The sequence below is a fragment of the Bacillus rossius genome, chromosome 8 (assembly GCF_032445375.1).
Source record: "Bacillus rossius redtenbacheri isolate Brsri chromosome 8, Brsri_v3, whole genome shotgun sequence".
NCBI lineage: Eukaryota > Metazoa > Arthropoda > Insecta > Phasmatodea > Bacillidae > Bacillus > Bacillus rossius.
Genome location: NC_086336.1, coordinates 52,444,122 through 52,467,944, shown reverse-complemented (window position 1 = coordinate 52,467,944; position 23,823 = coordinate 52,444,122). Strand labels below are relative to the sequence as shown.

The window sequence follows — 23,823 nt, the reverse complement described above, 5'->3', positions numbered from 1 at the left end:
CCCCTTGCTTTTGTCTATGTTAGATGTTAGTTGTAGTCAACTGGACTTTTCTCCAATCGGCTTCAATACATTATGGTGCTCCAATAGAAAGTAGCCATTTGGAGAGATGAGATTCCTGCACCCTTTGGGCACAACTTCCCTCCACTCCCTTCCTTCTCTTCCTCCTAATTTCAGGAAGTAGGAAGTTTTTTTATTGTCAGCCAGCTACTAAGCTTTGATTATTGTGGCTTTTAGTATAAAAATATTATACATTAAGATGAGCCCTTACAGTTCTTCATCTGATGATTATTATTTATAGACCATAGCACATGTGAAGTTTCCCAATTCTCAGACTCAGCACATTCATAAGTCACTCTGAGTGTGATTAGTTTCTTGATTGAAAAATGTGATGAGATATACTTGTGCTCTTCAACAAGGTGGAATACAGATTTATTTGGAATTTTTATTTTTCTAATAATATATACATCTTCAACAAGTTTAAAGTTAACCAAGTGGCTCAATTTAAGGCCACTGAATATCCAAAATTAAGTAGGGCAAGATCACCATCAGTGCTAGTGCCAATCACCAAGTGTGTCTGGCTTAAAAATTGTCTTAAAAATTGGTTTCAAGCCTCAAATTAAAAAAACAAATTCAGGGACAGGGGAATATGCCATACGCTGTAGACACAAACCTATTCAAAATGTATTCTGGAGCAATGATCAACCATTTTCATAGAACTCAGACATAATTTGATTAAGATGATGTTTGGGACAAATTGAGGAAGATAAGACTAATCAATGTGCATTTCTGTTTACTAATGTTGGTACACTAATTCACTAGCTGCAAAGTTTGTTTCAGCCATTAATGGTTCTATGGCCAATTGTAATATTGCGGCACAGTTGTTTAATTGCTAAATCGTAATATATTTACAAAGCAAATCGAAAATAATCATGATTCCACATTAAAATTTGGAGATTTTTCTTTTGTAGTAACAGGTTTATTGGCACAACACACACAAAACATACACAACACACACCACAACACACACACACCACAACACACACACCACAACACACACACACCACAACACACACACAAACCACACACACCACACACACACACAGGGGTATATGACACTTTGCCGGGACCTAACAGCTGCTTCATTTTAGCGAGGAATTCTTTCGTTATGCAAGGTTTTACAGTAAAAATCACCCTTTGTGTAGCTAATTTTACATTAAGATAATAACCAAGCAACATAATCTGGATGGGGAGGGGGAGGAATCAAATTGGCAAGATGGGAGATACAGTATGTCCAACTGTAACAAAAAAAAAGTAAAGCTCAAGTCAAAGGGATTTCAATGTTTACAGTATGTTCCGAACCACACGGGGACTGACTTTGTGCTTATAAACTGAGCCAAATGACAGTGATTGGGATCAAAACCACTAACCACAACAAGTGTAATGCTTCAGAAAAACACTGCACATTTAATTTATGAGTTATTTTTACTGGCCACATGCCTTACAAAGGATAAAAAAAAAGTTGTACTCAAATATTTTAAGAAAACATTTCAATATAAAATGTTATGACAGCTATGAAGCAATAAAACATTACAGAGGAAAATATTCTGCAAATTTATGTACCCATACAGTTGCAAACATTTTCATCACAATACAACTTATTTAAGACATACAAAATAATTTACACCAACAAAATGGTTTTGAAACATTGTTCTGAGGAGTCGCAGCCAAGAGGTGGGGATGTTAACAGCTTCGTAAAGACATTTACGTATCCGTTGCCTTGTAGTGATCGTCATCGATAGTTGAATAAATGTGCCCCTCTGTGATCAAGAAGCTGAGTATATTCCTGTAACAAAACAATAAACATTATACATGTTCTGTGTGGCAGCGCAGAGACATCCAACACCATAATCTTTTTCACCTTTAAGTCCTGTCAAACTGTGCACAAGGAACTAGTACACAACTGTAACGCAAAAATGCACAGTATTATGTTGCACGTAACATTATTTTGAAGTATTGTGCACATGTCATGTTGTGATTCCAAGTAACGAATGTAAATGTGGGCACGTAACATCTACAAAAAAATATGTTCATGTCTCTCCCGTCTGGCAACTATAATATAAAAAACATTGGAGTTTTACATAAACTCCTGTACCCAAGGTCAGTTATACATATTAATGGTACTTATAACATTTAAGTTCAACATAAACATTCTAGAATTTGGTGCAGTTTCAATAAACTAATAAGTAATAACTAGAGATGTCAAAATATAGACTTTTCTATTCTTACTTTAATTCCCAGTACAATTCGGAATCTGGATCATTGGTTTGCAAAATTTGTGACCTTTAGATTAGTTACATCATACCATGTGTACTGTGACAGCTGAAGAAATTATATTATCTAATATAGCTTAAAAAAATTAAATAAATCATAATGATCACAAATTTTTAGTAAAAGTGATCTGTTTAAAAACTATGCTCCACTTTTCAAGTACTAACAATAAAAACACTTATATGTGACTCGTCAACATATTTCCAGTATTTTCACATTTCACTGAACATTACAGCGATTGTTATCAGATGCATTAAAATTCTAATTACCAGTACATACATCAGTTTCAAAGAACTTAAGTCATATCAGCTACATAAATTCCACAAAAAAAATGTAAACAGTTAAAAATGAAAAATAATTATTGGATTTTTTCAAAACTTATGAAACCGTGAAAATCAAAGAACAGACTTTGACATTACTACCTACTACTCTCCTAGTTCTGTAATTCAAAAAACTCCCAATCCATTCGGGTGTTGCAGAAAATATTACTTTCGTCATATATGAATTAACAAAACTTCACTTTTGTTATTGCAGCAAGTTATAATCTCAGGTTTGGCTTATAAAATTTGCCAGTTGTGTTAAAATCTGCCTCCAGCTGATCACAGAATAAAGTTATTCTAATGCTGTTTGAACTACACATAGGGTCAATGTTAGAAATGTTAGTTTTCCAGGAAAATATTTTTGGGACTGTTTTCTGAAAGCCAGAAATTTCGCAACTACATATACTTTTATAGAAACACACAAAGACATTTTACCAACTATCTTATATAAACATACCCAAATAACAAAAGAAGTGAGCTAATAGTTGGTTAAATAAATAAATAATAAAAATTTAAAAAAATTTAAAAAAAAAAAAAACCTCCACAATTCTATACCCGCTTTTTAACTTCAATATTTTTGGTAATGTCAGATTACATTTTATAGTGATATTTTCTGTTACAAACAGAGGATATCACTATAAAATATAATAATAAATATATAATAATATATAAATACTAAACACAAACATTAAACACATGCACAGTGAGTGATTTTACAATTATCTTAGTATATCCACGTTTTTAACTATGTAAACCTATGTTGCTATTGAAGGGGGGGGGGGGGGGAAACATTCATATCTCTAGTCAACAGCTTTGGGCATGTGGTGTGAGTTGAACAGGCAGTGATGAACCATTGTACTGTTCACTTCAAGCTACTGCTCATGTCTGCTTAATCTTCAATCTGATATCTGAAGATTGGTTTGCAGCAGGTTTTTTATAATTTATCTATTACTTATGCAAAATAAATACAATCTGCACGACTGCTCAATACGAAAATGGCATGATTTAGTGGTATCTTCCAGCACTTTATCAAATCGGAGATAAAATACAACTACTCTTAAATTTTGACAATCTGTTTTGAAAATCAAATGTTGTTAAGTATAAACAATTACTTCTTCTACTGATATTTTAATCATAATATAAAATTAAAATATACAAACTTGAGTTCTATAGTAGACATTTTCACTGGAGAATCCCTCATTATCTGGTTACACTCAACACCACAATCGTTGTGACTGTTTTTCTGAAATAAAATAAAGATTAAAAAAATTATTTTTTTGAAACACTAAAATGGTTAAACATACACCACAACTACTCAGTACTCTCTATTGAAATTATCAAGTTAATATAGAACACAACCCTTCACTCAAATTAGCATGTGAGGTCACATAAAAATAACCCACTACCCTCTACCCACAATCACGGATTTAATAATTTTCTAATAGAATTTTTTGTAGAAAGTCTGTAATATTTAATACATTCTATAAAACATAGCTACCAAAAATGTGGAAGTAATACTGTAATTGTGAAATGAGATTCATAACAAATCAGTAAACAAAAGTTCCAGTAGATATGTATGCTAGCATACAGACAGTGTCACCAATAATGATATTAATATTAATATAAATTTCAACTAGTTTCAACTTTACACTCAATAAAAATAAAGATGTTTTTAGACTTACAGTAAACTCTCGATTATCCGTGTTAATTGGGACCTTCCGATGCCCGGATAATTGAATGCCCATATAAAAACCCGGATAATCGTTTCACCACTTAAAAATGGTGTATTTACTGGCAAAAGAGTGTCTCTTCAGTAGAATTCTATGAGTACAAGCAAAGGCTTTGTATACCGTGTCCCAGCTTATTGGACCGTAAACAATACTGGCACTGTGTTGCCGCCACCCTTCTCCTGTCCCCTTTATTGCTATTTGAGGGAGAGCGGCAGCAGTCCCAACTCAGCATCTCCCTCCACCCTTTTAACGACCTATTATCCGGGGTCACTACAAAATAAGTGTTTGAACCACAGCACAATATTATACACCTTTTTCCCCCCCTTCCAGCTATTGCATTTTATTTTTCTACCGCGCGGCAAGATATTGTTTCTTGTTAATTCCGCCTATTAAAATTAGGATGCACTTTACAGTCATAACTACGAGTATGGGATACTACGAGACCTTCGAAGTTACGAGAGTTGTCAGTTTGACTACGTAAATAGTAATCCTAAACTAATCTGGTTATTACCAGTGCTTCCTTGTTGGCTCTTTCCTAAGAAAGAGTGATTTAAATGGCATCTTCAAACAAGGAAAAATACCAGCCCTGTGGCTATGCTGGCGCCGGGGCTGTGGACCATGACTCGCAGGGTGGCAGCTAGCTGTCGAGAAAGAATGATGGTTGTTGTTGGGTGTTGGTGTGGGGGGAGGAAGGGGTGTCTGGGGGCAAACAACATGCTCCCTTTCTCTCTCTGTCTCTCTCTCTCTCTCTCGGCGGTTTCAAGAAGCCCTCCCCCTCCCATTGTGTTACTGGCTGCTTCGGCCGGTCGGTAGAGGGGAGATGTTTTCATGCTTTTACGTTTAGAAGGCCCTGCCACACTGTCTGATCTACTAGCAAACTGCAAAAGTTTTTCTTCACTTTTATTAATATCCCGCACAGTTTGGATTACAATTTCATATTCCTGTGCTAATTTCGCGGCAGTTTCTCATTTTTTTTTTTAACCTGTCACCAACTTCTAACTTCTCAGCTATTGTCAGCACTTTACGGTTCCTTTTACCAGACATGATTACAAAAACAAATGTGCCTGGGAGAACTGATGTAAATATTTGCGTGAAAAATGCCTCTTCCAGCCGTCAGGAGTGTGGGAAGGTAAAAGAGAGACACAGCAGTAAACCCCCCCCCCCCCCCGCAGTGCAGTCCAGGCAGCTACACCCCGTCAATCACGGATAACCCGAAAACCGGATAATCCAGGCCTGGATAATCGAGAGTTTACTGTATTTAAATTTTAATAAACAAAATAAACTTGAAAATAAATTTGAAAAGTATTTTTTTCATTAATACAGTTATCTTCAATTAGTCACATCACAACTAAATAAAATAGATTTTTTTTTTTAAAAGCCCAAATTATTTTGTATCAAACCTGTAAACAACTTGCTAGATATATTCTTATATTAAGCTTTAACTTCATTTTTAATACTTTTAATGTATAATTGCATACTTTTTAATGTGAATCCTGTCAAGAAATATGTTAGTACTTAAATTATTATGTTATTTTAAACCAATAATTGTAGAAGGGTTGATGTGTTTGATTGTCCATCGTCCACTGTGTTTGTCCCGTTTCTGTGATTTGTGTTTCAATGTTGCGCACACCCTAGAAGACTTTTGGTGTGCAGGGAACACATGTAAATAATTAAATAAATAATTAAATAAATAAATAAATAAATAAAAGGTAACTGTAGGGTTTCACATTGCATATGACTTCCCAAGATCGCAGTTGACTCTGAAGTACATATTATTACTATATATTACATACATTGTATTAAAAATATCAAACTGAATTGTCTGGTGAGCATACCGTATTCACTCGCGTAATGTCCGCCCTCGCATAATGTCCGCACCCTTTATTTATATTTCCTTAAAAGAAAAAAATTAAAAATTCGCATAATTTCCGCACAAGTGGTTTACGGCGGGCAACACAACTTTGGCCACCCCTAAAGGACGCAGTACGAATGGAAAGTTGACGCTCTGTAAACAAAGCCGTGACCTTGAGCTGTCCTTTCTCTCCTGTCCTGAAAGGGTGGGGAAATTCGTTGAACTGAACAAAGCACGGTAACGGTAAACACAGCTGACCAACACGCATGCAAGTTAAAGGCATGAGTTTCGCGTCGAGTTTTGTAGTGTAGAGTACAGAATGGGTAAATATAAATCCTTCACTGCGCGATTTAAATTGAGAGTTGTTCGTTATGCTGAAGAGCATGGGAACAGGGCTGCTGAAAGGGAGTTTGAAGTGCACGAAAAAAGTGTTCGTCAGTGGCGGAAAATAAAAGAACAGTTACAGTCAACAAATGCAACACGGCGTGCATTTCGCGGACCCAAGGCTGGGAAGTTCCCAGAACTTGAAGTTTAAGTTTTAAACTATATACGTGAATTAAGAAGGCACACGTAACCACACTTATTTCAGTGTAGCGCGTAATTTTTTTTAATGTTCCGGCGGGTGCGAGACAGTTACCGGTGGCAATTACAGCAAAGTAAACATGGTCTAAGCCGGGTTGTTTGCAAGCGATCCCACAGCAATATTCTTTTAAAATAGCCAGTGAAACCCAAATTGATTTTAGATACGTTTGGTGACTTTTTAGTAATAATTAAGACACAAAATTTTGTATTTTTCCTCGCATAATGTCCGCACCCCATTTTTTTGGCCAAAAATGTGGTCAAATTACTGCGGACATTACGCGAGTGATTACGGTACTACCAAGAGCACTGCAGAAACACAAATCATGAATGGTTTTGAACGGACTTCACAAATTAAATACTTCAACTAGTGATGGGTCAAATCCATCTTTTCTCTAATCCGAATCTCAAACTCCATTCTTAGTGTGTCTTAAATTTGATTCTAGATCTCAAGAGTCAGGAATAAACTGTTACACGAGCAAACTAAAAGAGATTTGAAATTTTTTTAAGAAACATTCAACTCATTGAGTATTTATATCTAAAACATATAAATAGAGTCCCGGAAAATTCGCAAATGCGAAATAACCGCGATAAAATGCGAAATGACTCAATAAATGCGATAAAATGCTAAATAAGAGTTTTTCTGCGATAAATGCTAATACAGTGGAACCTCATAATTACGAGTACGGGATACTACGAGACCTTCGAAGTTACGACAGTTTTGTAATGCACCGTCGATTGGACTACGTAAATCATGCTAAATTAAAATGGCTAGAGTGATTTAAAAGGCATCTTCAAACAAGGAAAAACGCCTGCTGTTAGGAAAAAAAACATTCACGTAGTATTAACACGGACTGATAAGCGCCTTTGTGTGTGTTGCTGGGTCTGAGGGTGTGTGCGTGCATGCGTGTGTCTGTGACTTCCTCCCCCTCTCGTCAAATGAACAAAGAAGATGGCAGATGCCCTTCCCTTCCCCTCCTCTTTTCAACCCACCGGTGTTTTCCTTTCTTCTCACCACTTACCTCCCCTCCCTGAACAAGGTAGGCGACGGTGACAGCTTTTTTTTTTTTCGCTGCATCTCGGAGCACGGTCATGAGAGTGACCATTTCATTCGCGATTAAAACAAAAACTGTTGCAGATACAAAAAAAATCACAGATACATTTTATATTAGAAATTTAATTTGCTACAACTTTTATTCTATGCGTTTTTTTACTACGAGGTACCGTTTCCGAGATATTGTGCGACATTAAGACATTCTGGGAATGTTCAGGATTTTAAATTTGACTTAAATCTTATATATTTGGTTATTACGAGTACTCGTAGTTATGAGGATTTTTCTCGCCATTGTCAGCTCTCGTAGTAGCGAGGTTCCACTGTACTGCCGTGAATGCACGAAAATCCTGCGGATGGTCCGGCGGTAGCCAGCCAGTGTGTGTAGGTGTGTTTGTAAGCGATAAGAATGTAGAAGAGAGAGAGAGAGAGGGAACAAGCAAGCCGAGTCGGCCCAGTCAGCAGGTGTGTTTGTGTGCGTAAGAGATTATTAGAAAGAAGAGGAGAGAGAGATATAGTGTGAGCCCAGCCTTCGTGTGCGTGTGTGAGAGCAAGAGAAAGTCGCCAAGGTCAACTGGTACAGTCGGTTCACACCACCAATACCCCTCACGTGTGTCATAGGGAAAGGTTATACGGGTAGTTCCGGTGCAGAGTTTTCTTTGCAAATTGTGTTCCACAAGTTAAACGTGGTGTATCCCTAAAACATGTCACACATCTAAATATAAGAATACCTACTGATAAATGTTAGATAAACAGTATCCAGGTAAATAACATTTTAATTGGTTGAAAAATAATTTAATCATGTTTTTTGAATTTTTTTATATATTTTTTTTTCAAAATGCTACAAAGTGCTATATTTCACTTTTTAAAATGCTACAAAATGCTAAATTTTATTTTTAAAATGCTAAATTATACATTTTAAAATGCTAATTTTCCGGGGCTCTACATATAAACCACTTGAACATGTTAAGAAAATAAACAATTTATTTTGTGTGAGAAATGTTCCCTGAAGTGCTAAACAGAGCCTTCTAAATGATGCATGATGGCAGATATAAACACTCCTTTGACAGCTTCTGGAGACACAAATAATAAAGTCCTTGGGAACTACACAGATGATAAGTGTTTTAACATCTAAAATTCTTCATTGAAAATGTTCCTAAAATAATATTCCCTTGACTATCACACCTTTTTAATACTAAATATTTGATGGTATTTGAGAATATGTTTGGCACATCATTAACTTTAACTTACAGTAAAGCCCTATTAAGTTTCTGGAGGGACTTGCAAATTTAGACTTATTAAACCAAGGAAACTTCTTGATAAGACACATTAGTGCAAAATACATTAAATAAAAAACTTTGAATTAACAGTTACTTGCTAAACTGTCAGCTTTTGATATCAGTTATCATCCTTAAAAAAAGTATCAAACAGACATCCTTAAAATTGTTCACCAATTACTTACATCCTGTTGTACAAAACTGTAAGTGAGTGTGCTGTAGGAAGGCAGAAAGCTTGAGCCACAAAAACAAATGAGATGACTGTTTTTAAAAACTTTCGAAGGATTTTGTAATTTTCATTTTACGTTCCAGGCCCAGCAGTGAAATCACATTTACTGTACACATGAGCTCATAGGAACAGGGAGGGGGGTTGTTTTGCCGAAGGGGTCAGGGCCCCCCCTGGAATAAAGAAGCCCCTCAATAAGGGAGGCTTGCCTGTACTTGCAAAAATGTGATTGTAAAATTGATTTTATGTCAAAACTATGCCTCACGGATAACTTTCTGATAATTTTAAAGTTTTTCTGCTTATTGCACGCACGGAGGCCAAACTATGGGCAGTATACAACAGACAAACACTGTATCCTGAAATGACGTCTCAGTTCAGCCTGCACGCAAAATTCTTCCCCATCCCCCCAATCCCCTTCTTGGAAATTTCAGCAGGCCCCTTGCAAATTCTACATATTTGCGCCCCTGACTGTACATACGTATTAGACATTCCGCTATACACCTATTTGGTTATCCGTCACAGCCTCGGTTTGGAAGGTGATGGTGGTTATGCACTAAGCGGCCACACGCGCGCACCTTGATGACGCTGTAGACGGCGCGCTGCTTGCTGGTGAGGCCGTCGATGGAGCCCCCCGTCGCCATGTCGTCGCCCATGTTGGAGTGCATCAGGGAGTTGGCCATGTGCACGTCCCCTTCCGCGCTGTCCACCTCCATGGCCGGGGCCTGCCGGGGGTCGCACAAGCCAGTCACTCGCCAGCGTTATACTCCACTTGCACCACCAGCAAGCAGAGATCACTAGTTATCATGAAGTCCAGCTCAATCAAATTGTGTGTGTGTATGAATGAGCTAAAAAAAATTGGTTGTTTGTAAAGTCGGTTTACGGGCGATAGTTAAACGTGATGTCATAACAAAACATTGATGAAATGATTGCATACTTTTATGAATAAAATTGAATCATTTTAATTGAATTATCACTATTATTGAATTATCGTTATTTTGTATGGTTACAAAGAAGGAGTGAAATGAAATATACAATTTAATCGATAAATTTACTTTTATTTGCACTCATTAATTCAAATATGTTTATTACTTTAACGAAGAGATTATTTTTAACTATAACTTTTATGCATGTTTGCTATTTAACTTCTTCCAATCTGTGTTATTCTGTTAAGGATAGGATGATGATAGGAAAAGTAGGAAACGAATGGGAATGTTTCAAGTTTAATGTGCCTCGAAAAAGTCAAATCGATGGTTGTTCCAATCGAGTGGAAGAGAGATAGATGTGGTGCAAGCGTACAATGAGCGTAACAGGACACAGTGTAACGGGACAATGTGTGTAACAGGCGTGCAGCCGGCATTCATCGATTTATTAGACGTCACGTCAAAAATACTGAAACTTAAGTTTTGAAGAATTTGTCAACTTTTTATATAAAGTAATTGTCTAATGAAAAAAAATTACCCATTTAGTCTCATGTTCCCTCCAGTGTTCTGAGGGCACTGTAGCTAGTGAAACTAAATAGGCATTACCTAATTATTTCTAAATTCAAGTTATGTCAAGTGGACTTAAGCAAATATTATACAGCTCAACACCAGACCCTCAGCCCGTTCAGCATGGAGAAAAATGGGGTTTGGTTAGAAAACTGGCTGGTAATTCAAATTTAACTGTATCTTTTAAAGCATAGTTGATTTTGCTTCAAGTGTTTTAAAAACATTCCGAAGGTTTATCCCGTTATGAAAATGATAAATAATGTATTATGTAATTTTTCTTTTCTTTCCATTCTGCAAATAATTTACTGCTTCAAACATGGTTATTACATTTCTTACTGTTGGAATGTGAGTGAATTTATATTACTGGGATGTGAATAGCGAGAGATGTTCATATGGATGTGTACGAGTGTACTATGCATATGTACCTATGAGAGAGGCACTGTTACAAGTGTGACTTCAGTTTGTACTATGGTTGTTGTTAAGCAAGTACGATCTGGTCAGGACTCTTTGTGTAAGGTGAAGAGTTTTGTAATACAATTTAATTGTTCTATTTTCTTAAATTTATTTTGTTACATATTCGAGTAGATCAACACTGGATCTATGAATCATTATATTTAACAATTACACCAATAAATACACTGCGTTAAATGGGAAAATTCTCTCACAACAAAATAATGTTGTGAACCTTGCATAAATTAAATTTAGCTAAAATATTTTAGTCAGATTTATTAATTCACTATAAAGACCATTTTTTCAAAAGAATTCTATAATTAATTACTTACAATATTTTCTACTTCAACAATGTTGAGACTTCTGCATACACAATTTGAATTAATAAACTGGTAAGTGTGTGTGTGGCCAATTCCCTAGAATGATGATTATTTTTCTTCCCTGAATTAGGAAGGGGAAAAAAAATTTAATTATTAATGAAGAATAACCAACTATTTCAGCACATATTGTTACAATGTCTCTCAACATGTCTGGTAATAATCCTTTTGAAACATAAAGAAAAAAAGTATATGTGGTGAAATATTGGTGTTAAATGTTGAATGTCTGAAATAAATAATAAAAAAAAACTACAATGTTCACAAAGTCATGTTTAATCCAAAGAATTGTAATGTTGTGTGTCTGGGCTCAATCGACATAATGGACTGTATAATTACTATTAATCACAAACTTCTACTGTCGCGCACAGCCGACCTACCGAAGCGAAAACAAACGAGAACGAACTGGTCACAAGATGACGTGGGAGCAGCAGCGTCACGATTCCAACGCTGCGGGCGGGAAATTCAAATTCAACATTTACACCCGGCCTGAACATTGTGTTTAAGCAAAATATTTTATTTCTAACACCATGCACTTCAGAATCAGTATCACAGCTTCACAACACTCGCCCGAGGGGGGATAAAGGCCGGGCCACGGACGACTCACATTCCTCTCCATCTGCTCAGCCTGCAGGCTGCAGTTGATGACCTCGAGCAGGTGAGTGGTGAGCTCGTTGAGGTCGGTGATGGGCAGGATCTTGAACAAAGTGACGTGGCGCTGGCCGGACTGGGTGCGGAGCGTGCCGAACACGCGGTAGTAGCAGTTCTCCTCCACTCGCGGACTGCTGTCTTGAGTGCCCTGCCCAGCAACGACACACTTGGACTTTACCCTGCTTGCCTACAAACCTTCACTGCTTGTTTCTCGAGTCCATCATTATGTGACTGTTAACCTATTTATTTTGTAATTTTTTTAAACTAGATATATGTACAATAGGTAATTTAATGATTTTAGATGCACTTCTTTGGTTTAGTTGCAGTTCACAGTATTGTCCCTAATAATTCACAATCGCAATTCACAATATTGTCCCTAATAATTCACAATCAAAATTGGACGTAGTTATGCAAAAAGGAACCAACCCACAATTTTGTTATGTTTTATGTGAAAATAAATTAAAATAGTACAAGGATGATCATACCGTCGTTGCTATTATTATTATCAGTATTTATACTAGACCATTAAAATTATACCCACATTATGTTATCAATACGAGAATTACAATTTATAATTAACTTCAACTTCAAAATACTCAGAATAGGTTTCATGTGGGTTGGTTCCTTTTTGCATAACTACGTCCAATTCACAATATTGTCCCTAATAATAGGACATAATTACTTCCACTGGTTGGTGTTGGTTATTATAGTTAGAATACAAGCCAGTTAAATGATTGCAAATGCTACTTTTAACTGCAACAAGTCAGTGTGCTAGTGTGATAATGATTTAATCTCTAGCCACTAGAGTAGAGTCCCACTGATCCCGACCAGATAAGACTGGACCCAGTCTGGACCAAACTGAATTCACCTTAAAATGTACGCAAAACAAGTTTCGTAAATACAACATTCAGTTTTAATACCACTGTATAAGTTTTTGACCTACAAACTATTGTGGGATTAATCAAACAAAACACACTTGTTTCAACCCCATACGGATTGACCAGATGTCCGGACGAGCGGGGGTCGGATAGGTGGGACTAGTATAGTAGTGATGGTAACATAAAAGAATTAGATTGTAGTGGGTTAATAATTTGAGCCACTACAGTGTTTACGAAAGCACACGGAAAAAGACGGACTTCCTCACCCCATCAGTGTCTATCCAGTTGTGCACACTGATGGTCCCAGTGTCGTCATCCAGCATGTACGTCACCTTCATGGAGTCCGAGCTGACGGAGCGCACCACTCCCACCAACGTCACCTGCCCCGAACATCACCACATGTACCTGATCCACAAGCACTTGTGTCTCACCAGCACACAGCTAAACACCTGCAATAACACACTGTCACATCTTCCGAATCCCCCAAACAATTTTAATGTATCACTTTAAACATCTGACTTGGTTCCACATCTGAATCAGGTTGCCAACGCAATGTTAGCGAATAGGGAAATAATAACATCACACACGCTCAGAAAATTTGATTTGTAATTATTAGTTATTATAACACTTTTTTTTTAACCTCGTTAACAGTCAGGGCCATCAAGAGAAAAAAAGGGCCCGGGGACAAATAAATTTGTCGGGGGCCCTCGCCATTACCTTAAGTACGATTATTAAAAAAAAATAATCCTAACACTAAACGTTAAACTTAACTTGGCCATAGATATACACGTGATATGCATTTACTGCATAACTTGCAAGGTTTCAAATGGATATCATTAGATATACACTTGTCATTTGTGTCCTACTATCAGGGCAAACATTCTCACAAAAAATTTTAAAAAATATTTCTAAAATTAACTAGGTGGCCAGCCGTTCTAGACAACTAACAGTGCAAAACTTTACTATAAAATGCATAACTATTATCATTAACGGGGTGCTCAGCAAAACCAACAAATGAATTCCTGAACTCTCCAGATCTTTTGAATTTTTTTGCAGGCAAAAACATGTAAAAATAAAACAATCAACACAAAGTTTTGTGCTACTTCCTAATCTTGCCAGTCATAACATACTTTATAAATTCTTCTATACTGAGGAAAAAATGTTTACACAGAAACAAAAAGCTGGAAACTGCAAAAATTTAGGTTTCTCACATTACACTTTGAAGCACCATCGAAGATAGAAAAAACATCAATCTGATGGAATTCAGCCTTATCTGCCGTAAAATACAACTCAGCTCAGAAATATTGTTGCTACATCATAAATAATGAACCCAAGTACAATATGCATTACACAGTTAGTGGGTTAGTAATAAAAGAAAAAGCCTTTGGCTTACATTTCATCTAAATTCTCTGACCCAACCCTAATAATGTCCCAGATTTTCCCATTATATCAAAAACCCTAGATTAGTGCAGGTTTTCCCCATTCTTGAATTTGCACACCCTGAGCTTAATAAACAGTAATTACAAAATTGATTCCCAAATTCACTTTCTTAATACGACTTTGTACATCGACTTAATATAAATCTCACCCAAGTTCAATTAAATCTCACCCAAGTTCAATTAAATCTCACCCAAGTTCAATTTTTTTAGTTGAATGATAGTTTACAAAAAAAAAATTGTACTGAGGAGACTATGAAACAGTTTGTTGTGAATAGGTACTAGCTTTATTTACTATTTACAAAAGGCACAGATGGTACAAAATTTGCAATCGGACACCGAATGCAAACACGGAACATCAGAGGGGTGCGTCAGGGTTCGTTACGTACACCGAAGAGCCTGGGGACCACCTGCACTTCTCATTACGTCGTAGCTGGGTTCACAGCCTGCAAGTCAATGGTATAAAGAATGAACACACACACACACACACACACACTATAACTGGCTGCACCCAGCACACGATACAACTCCACAGTTTTAATCGGGTGTGCCAGCAGAGACAGTACAAGATGGCAGCACTCACCATGTGAACGTACTTGGAAGCCAGCCTTAGGTGGTCATCGTCTGAGCTCTCCAGTAGCTGACGGATGGTCACTGGAACTATGTTCTGCATCCTCTTGGGACCCTGCCAACCAACAACACAACTAGCTCGTACACACACACACACACACACACACACTTTTGGAATTCACTAGTTTCCCTGGTATACTAAAATTGTTTAACTACTGGCCTTATTTATAAAAAAAATTTATAGTTGCAGAAGAGTCCTCTTAATGTCTCTGTACGTACTGTGCAATTAAACCCCTGCTTATAACACTGTGGTTCAAGCTGCCATTGCAATAACTTTAAAAGATACCAAAGGCAGCAAGCATTCTGAATGACAGTACTTGCAGCCAAACAAAAATACTATTTTTTTTTTTTAATGCTGTGTTGAACAATCAAGTTCGTTGTGAAATATAATGTATATAAAGTATACGCAACATGTTGTAAGGTATATTAATTTTGGCTACAATTTTTTTCTGCTGCACCCTGAGATTAAAAAAAAAAGCGGACAATCTATTCCTTCGCCACCAGAACAGGATAACCGAAAGGGACTCTGTATTCACATCTGGAGGACTCTGGTTTCAAACCTGGTCCAGCCATTCTGATTTTGGTTCCAAGGCAAATGCCTTAGTCTTTATCTCGAACAGTCACTTAACAACCTTACAGTCCTGGTCATGACAATACGACAATGAAACAGGAAATGGTTTCAGATTGGAAGTGTTGGAGACAAGAATTTATGGTTTTATTTTCAGGCCATTTTTAAAACAGGAGATTTCAGTGTTATTAATTTATGCTTTATATTATCTGTTTATTAAAAAAGATAGCATATTACTCAACAAATATCATGCTTAAATGTTCCATGATTCTAATTTCTCCAAAACTGTGTCAGTTTGACTAATACATGACACACTTTTTCAATATAATGATTTTTAATAAGTATATCTAACATTTCAGAACATATAAAATAAATCTGTGGAATATTTCTGTGTTTGAAAAATGTTCTAAGGTCATAATGTAAAAATGAGTAACTAATACCAGTGGCAAGATTAAAAATAGTAAACTTTTTTTTACCAATTTTTGTTTATTAAATTGTGGTACAAACGTCATGCTAAATAAATTACTTTCACTGAATTGAATATTTAAAAGTTTAGGTATTTTTCATCAGAGATAAGTTTTGAATTGAAAATACTGATTAGTTTCATAATTTTAATTGCATTTTGGAGCTTTGTAATGTATTAACTTGAATTTCGGTGTTATTTTGGTTTTTATCGCAATTCACCACATAATCTTGTCCCTACTTATCTATACTAAATCAAAGCTGTGTCAATGTCACCGGGTACCTGAGTTAAAGTAAAGTACTGCTTCTGCACAGACGGCCGGCCCTATGCAGACCTCTGCACATGGCACGTGACTCGCCTGTCTGGAACGCGGCTTGTCAACCAACCAAGCGCGTGCAGAGCGACGCCTGATCTGTGGTACGCAGCTCGTGAGTCATGAGCTCCTTGGTGACGCCAATACGCGTCTAGAAAGGGTTTGTGCACCGGATTCGTTGTGCAATATAATTGGCATGCTACCAGATATTTTGTCAGGTGAAGGTAAGTAAGAGCTCCGACCGACCAGTGAGGCAGAGTTGAAGTGCAAGAGAGAGACAGTGTCCGGGCGAGGGCTGGTAGAGATACCAGAGTCCTCTCAGAGCGATACTGCAATTGGAGTTGTTGGCAGTGTTACCACTGAGTTATAGTTGGTGATAACAGCAAGCAGACGAGGTCTCTGAGACAAGCAACTGTTTAGAGACTTCGTGGGTGAAGAGGAAAACCTGATGTGACATCGACGAGGCAGAGTTAGCGACGCGATGCACGCAAGTGAGTAGAAGGGACGGTGAGGTGTGGACACCAAGAACAAGAGGCGTTGTAAAACAGGTGTTGCAATTGGTTAGGTAGAAATTGACGTAAAATTTTAGTAGGCATTTTAATTAATTAATAGGGCTATACTTTAGAACCCTATTACCCCCAGTTCATAACAGTACCATACCTTCTTGTCCTGCTGACCATCTGGAGTACCAAACTGCGCAGTCGTGTTCATGAAACCTCCGCCACCCGACATACTGCTGTCAAAACCTGCAGCACCAAATCACATTTAAGTTCAATGTTTATAGTTTGTGATTTGTCTTAAAACAACTCTTCCCAAAAAAAAAGTTTATGTATATAATTTTCACTCAAAACACATTAATTAATCAGGGAAAAACTGCAGTTTTGTAAAATTATTTAAAACAATTGTTAAAATACAGCAGGTTCAAGCTGATTACACCCTTGGAACCAAAGTCGAGTTGATATTGGATTTAAAATGGATGGTAGAGGGAGTAGAGAGGTAAAGAGAGGCTAAATCAGAAAGGTGGAAATTGTGGTGTTTGAAAGCTTTTTTCTTAAAAAGTTAAAAAATAAATTACAAAAAATTTAAAATTCTGAAATTTACTTTAGTTCCTACTAATGATTATTTACCTCATTTAGGCTGATTTTACTGCTTCCCGATTAATCTGAAGGCTAGCCAACCTTCAGTTAAGTAACTTCCAGCTAAAGAACGAGTGTTGTGTTACGACTCGTATTTAGCCGAAGTTTGGCCAGCCAATACCCGACAGAGTGTAATGTAAGATTGGATGTGCTGGTAATAAAATGAACAAGAATTTGGTTACATTTGTTTTTTAGGTGTTGCATGTCATCTCTCTCTGGTAATCTGACAGTCAGATACAGGTTTGATTTGTGAATCGTAATTATGATGGCTGCAACAAACATTTTTAGGCAACAGAATTACATAAAAGAAACAATAAAACTACTTTGACATTAAACTTTCTTTGCATTAATCAATAAAACAACATAAATATTCTTACATCGTGGCTTTTCTGTACAAGTAAAATAATAAAATTCAAAAAATGGTGATTTAGAGTACAGTAGAGACCCGAAAACTTGGCCTAATGTGGACTGAAGGGTGGCAGAATTGTGAAAATGCCGGGTAATCGAGAATGGAGTTAAAAAAGAATAAGTACGAGCGTTTCCTCTGTACTTATATAAGGTGTTTGCTTGAGAATACGCTTGAGATAAAGCCAACGGACTCGAACGATCAACAATAACATTAACTATAATCCCAAAAATTTTGGCGTTACGTAAAATTAATGACTGATGGTTATTATGACCAAATATCACTGAAATAGAATTGTGCTACTGTTAGTGATCCAGCAGTGTTATCCAATATGTTTGCTCAATATTTCTCTAGTGTATAGGTATTTACCATCTAGTTACAATCACCAAGTTCCTATAATGTACTCAAGTCTTGATACTATATTTGTTCCTAATATTACCAAAATTCTTGTACTATGGGGTATTCGGGCTTTAAAATCTTATAGATCAGCTGGCCCGACACGATTCCCAGTTTCATTCTAACAGGTTGATCTCATTTAAGTACTTGCCCCTCTATGAACACATATATACAATTCTAGTCTAAAATCTCAAGATATTCCTTGTAAATGGAAAATTGCGAAAATAATTCCTATTCACAAAAATGGTTCAAAATTATCTATTTCAAATTATAGACAGATCTCTTCGCTTAATGGTTCTTCAAATGTTTTTTGAAAAAATTATACTTAAATATTCTTAAATTTTGACCTTGGTAATAAAATATCATGTATTCAACATGGTTTCAGACATCTCTTCTAATCTAATTATATTTCTAAATCCCATCTATACTGAAGTTACAAACAGAGGTCAGGCCAATGCCTACTATTTTGATCTAGCCAAGGCTTCTGATACAGTAAATTGTTCATTGCTACACTACTCTAAAAGTTAAGTAACTTTGGTTTAATTGTTAATTATTTTTAATTGGTTCTCCAGCTTTCTAGAGAATATAAATCAATGTGTATCCTTAAATAATTATAATTCCTTTCCATTTCTGGTATTCCGCAGGGTGGTACAAATTCACCTCTCCTTTTTAACATCTTTATTAATGACATCACCCATGTCCCCAATCACTCAACAGGCATTCTTTTTGCAGACAACCTTAAAATATACATTAAATTACTTCACAAAACAATTGTATTATACTCCAGAATGACATTATTGAAGTTAATAATTGGTGAACTAGAAATATTGCTCCTCTTAATACAAATCTAACTAAAATAATTACCTTTAATAGAAAACTTAATCCAGTCAATTATAACTATAATCTAAACAAATTGAAAATCTATAAAACATATTGAATTAAAGATCTTGGAATCATTTTAGACCCTAAAATATACTTTCATAAACATGTTGACTAGTGACATTCTTCCTACCGTAGAATCTTGGCTCTAATAAAATACATTATTTCTTAATACTAATAATTCTGATTCAATCCTATCTCTTTATTTTGCTTTAATTAGTAATTTTAGTATATATTTCTATTTTTAGAATAATATTAACACAACAGATTGTAATAAAATAGAAAGCAGTCAAAACAAAATAATAAAACGAATAATTATAAAGAAGTTTCCACAACCAACTCTTATTCATCGTTCAGATTGTAGAATTCAACTAGATACCTACTTGTTTTGTTTAAAAATGTTATGACTATAAAATCAAGTACAATTATATCCTTATGACATCTTACTGGTTCGAGTCTCCTATTTAACAGTCACCTATTATCTTCTCTATGTACCCTACACAAGAATAATGATCTTATTTATGGATTAATTTCAAACTTTAATAGAATGAACATGCAATTTAGTTCAAAATTAATATTATAATTTACTTTCAAACTGTATAAGTCATCTTACTGTACACTTTGTCTTTAAAAATATGGTATTCTTTATTTTTCCAATAACTTTGAACTGTTATTAGTACTAAATTTTACTTTATGCTGTAGTTATTATCTCTTTTGTTGTTTTATGTTGTTTTGGAAAATGTTACAGCTAGAATCTTTTAGATTAATCTATACTATTTGTGTATGTTGTGTTTTTGTCTCTATGTTAAGTTTTAAAACTGTTGGTAGGCATATTAAAAATATATAAATAATACAAATATCAAAATACTGTAAAATATTTTTTAATGGCTGCTTAGGAATTACCAATTTAAGATGTAGCTAAGCTACCCTAACCTGATCATCCATCCACACTATTTTAAAATATTTTAAATGTTGCTCAACAATTCTCTAATTTCTCTGTCACATACGTCTTTGAAGCCGGTATGGACATCTTTCATATGCGTTTATATCCTATATTATGTGCAACTGAATGTGCTTGTGCAAGCTGCGAAATCTGGTGACCTTAGGTAAACTTTGTAACTGTTCAGGCCTCTGAACGGACTGGTGTGAACTGGTTGCTACGCTACGTAGTATTTTTAATGTGGCTGTACTAACCTAACCACTTGTCCACAACATTTTAAAGTATTTTTTGGCCGACTCGCACATTTAGACTTGAGGCAAAGTTAAGTATTCTGGTAAAAGTTTTGTATCACGTATCCAAGCCTATTCCTTGAGCCTAATAGCATGATCCTGAGTACATTGATCCTGTGGTACCTACATGATGCTTTCTGTTTTAGTTTAGTAAATCAAAATAACATGGATAGGCCTACAACAAAAATTGTGATGTAACAATGAACTATGATTGTATTATTATATCAAATAAAAATCTGAAAATGAATTTTTTTTTACTTCCTAACGTTGATGTATTGTAATATTTTTGCTAAGTCCAGGATCTTTCGAAGTACTAAATAAAAACAGCAAGCATCATGTACAACAGGATCAATTGTACAGGATCATGCCATCAGCATAAAGAGATAAACTTGAATAACCTGCTAAGTTTTAGCTTGGATTTTATTTACCTAACTCTGCAAGTGGCCCTTAATGTAGATAACCCAAATAACCATTCACACATCACAAAATTTGTAATATTTACACCGAACATGCACGAACCTGGCCTCGGAATGGACTTTTGTGAATGTTAGATTTGCGATCCTGTGAGTCTCCATATATAAGAACATTTATCTGAATTTTGGTATAAGCAAAAATTTGTGGCGGCTTCATATATGCACAGGTATTGTAATGTAAGCTTGAACATTAATTTCCCAAAAACATGTAGACAATAAGAAACGCTGTTTCGGGGTAAACGAGGAACTGCTTAAGGTTCAAAAATAGTACTATCGAAATTTTATTATTTTATTTACGCAAAGCAGCGACGTAAGAATATTACAATAAAATCCAGATTTGACTAAGTTTTGTTCAAGTTAGTTCTACATCTATCCTTTTCACATTTAATTATAAACAACATGGGTTATTTGATCTTGTGTGCTCAAATTTCCAAGAAGTTACAGGCTTCCAATGAAAATCAATTCCAAACAAACAAAATATAATTCTGTTAACGTTAATAAATCCACACGCGTACATAAAACGTAGATGAAATACCTTTCCCTCCAAACATATTGATTTGGTTGTAAAACGAATTGTTCACAGACTGTTTAAGAGTACACTTTGCCTACTAAACTATCACAAACTGAATATAACAATACAGGAATTATCAGCTGCACATTGGTACGCTATTGACATCTGACAAACTAATTCCCGCGAAAAATGAGCCATAGAGCAGGATAGTCTAGAAGTGTAATTTAGAAGAGGCTGTCTAGTGATTAAGGTTAGCGTTATTTTAAAAACTGATATTTCCCTGAATTTTGAGCATTTATCAACATTACGTCGCCATTATGGATTTAGAATTATTTCATATAATCCCTATTTTAATTGTCTAGGCTAATATTTTGGCACGGAAAAATGGAAATAATACATTTTCGAGCTTCATTATAAAAAAAATGCACACAAATAAACATTTTATCATCTAATACTGTAGAATAAGCTCTATCATGATACGGTCACATAGGTGGAAAATAAATTACAAATTATATTAGTGTTTAAAGAAGAAGTAATATTTAAACTTGATTACGAACATCGACTCATCTATGGTCTCTACTAATGGTAGTTACTGCGGAAGCAATGTATAAAATTAACAATTTAACCTTGTTTAGAACGCCATGGTTTTATCCTCGCAACATAAGATTTCATAGTTCAAAATATTTATGCCAAATTCTACTTTTATGCGCAGTCAAAAACTTCATGTATATTCATGTGATGTCGTCCGACCGAAGGCCACCCTAAAGCCCGACCTGCAACCGCCAGTATCCGACCCCGCTAACGGAATGGACCCAACGGTTCTTTTGACCGAACCGGTACTTTCGGATCAGTTCCGTGAAAGATTCGTTCAGAACGATTCGTTCATCTCGGTCATTTCGTTCTTTTCTGTGAATAGGATCTGGCTCTTTTATCAGGTGTCGTAACTCGTTCATCCTTTAGAGTATTGGCTAATTGTGTGCTTCCAGCCTCCCCTCGTTATCGCGTGACCCGATAACGAGAGGAGGCTGGATCGCGTGGGTGGTTATCTTTATCTACTCTGCATGGGTAAATGAAATTTCAAACGTCTAGTTGTATACTGACTGTTATAAAATTATTGACTGTTGATCGCTGCAAATGCTTCATGCAGTGATTCTATATAATACGGGAGCATTAAATCTAAGAATGTTAGGTACGAAAGTGATCTTTCTTAACTTTAATTTGTAATCGCACTATTATAGCTAGTACTTGAACATTGCTTTTCGTAGCCAGTGAATCACAGTTGCATATATGAAACAAGATTATTTATATTGTATTACTTTTTAAGTTACAAATATTAATATACAGGCTATTTACACTCTAGAGAGAGTAAAGTGTTTACATGTAGACCAACACATTTAGAGAAAAAAGACAAAAATTGAATACTACTACTGCGATTCAGTATGAAGAGAGAAAAATGAAGTAGGTACATTAATTAACACCTAAATGGTAAGTGTGAACATTTGTAGTTACTTTCCATGTTATTTTTAATTCATGTTTTTTTTCCCCCCAAATTTGTGTATGTGAATGTGAAAACGCAATTTTAAACCACTACTTAACAGTTGACATTTTCAGGTATAGATACTTTTCATGTTACCCTATTTTATTTGATCAGTTATCGTTTGCTCTTATGAACATGCTCACGCTGTGATTACTAATTCTTCAGACTCCTGACGTCATGAATCATTTCACGAACGAATCAGACCGGGCGCGTGGCCGGTTCTCTCATCTCGTTCTCTCGTTCTCTCCGCGTTTTCGTTCTTCCGAATCTTTCAAGGTACCGGCTCTCAAAGAGCCGGTTGGTTCTCTCGTTCTCTCCGCATTTTCGTTCTACCGAATCTTTCAAGGTACCGGCTCTCAAAGAGCCGGTTCTTTACATCGCGAACGAATCGCAAGATTTCGTTCTCTCAAAGATTCGTTCTTTTTGAACGAATCGTTAACGAACGACCCATCACTACTAGCTATGGCCCACCCGAGTCAGGCGAGCACCGGAACGCAACGTAGAATTAAAGACCATGCCCTGATCAAACAGACACAACGATTCGTGTGCATTAAAAATTCAACGTAATTTAATGATACCATCACTTTTAATTAAAAACCCCGTGCAAAGGAAGTGCGACGTAGGAGTGCCTGAGTCACTCAC

The 23,823-nt window shown here is 35.9% G+C and overlaps 1 protein-coding gene across 1 annotated transcript; it reads right to left on the bottom strand.

The window, feature by feature from the left end:
* Window positions 1–1,463: 1,463 nt before the first annotated feature.
* On the bottom strand, window positions 1,464–21,830 carry LOC134534935 (replication protein A 32 kDa subunit). The gene is made up of 8 exons (XM_063373666.1): window positions 21,669–21,830; window positions 17,274–17,359; window positions 15,223–15,324; window positions 13,470–13,583; window positions 12,282–12,473; window positions 9,939–10,085; window positions 3,809–3,891; window positions 1,464–1,843 (listed from the first exon to the last, which is right to left on the bottom strand). Exons 1-8 carry the CDS (start codon window positions 21,682–21,684, stop codon window positions 1,762–1,764), a joined length of 822 nt encoding a protein of 273 aa, XP_063229736.1. The 5' UTR covers window positions 21,685–21,830; the 3' UTR covers window positions 1,464–1,761.
* Between the last annotated feature and the right edge of the window lie 1,993 nt (window positions 21,831–23,823).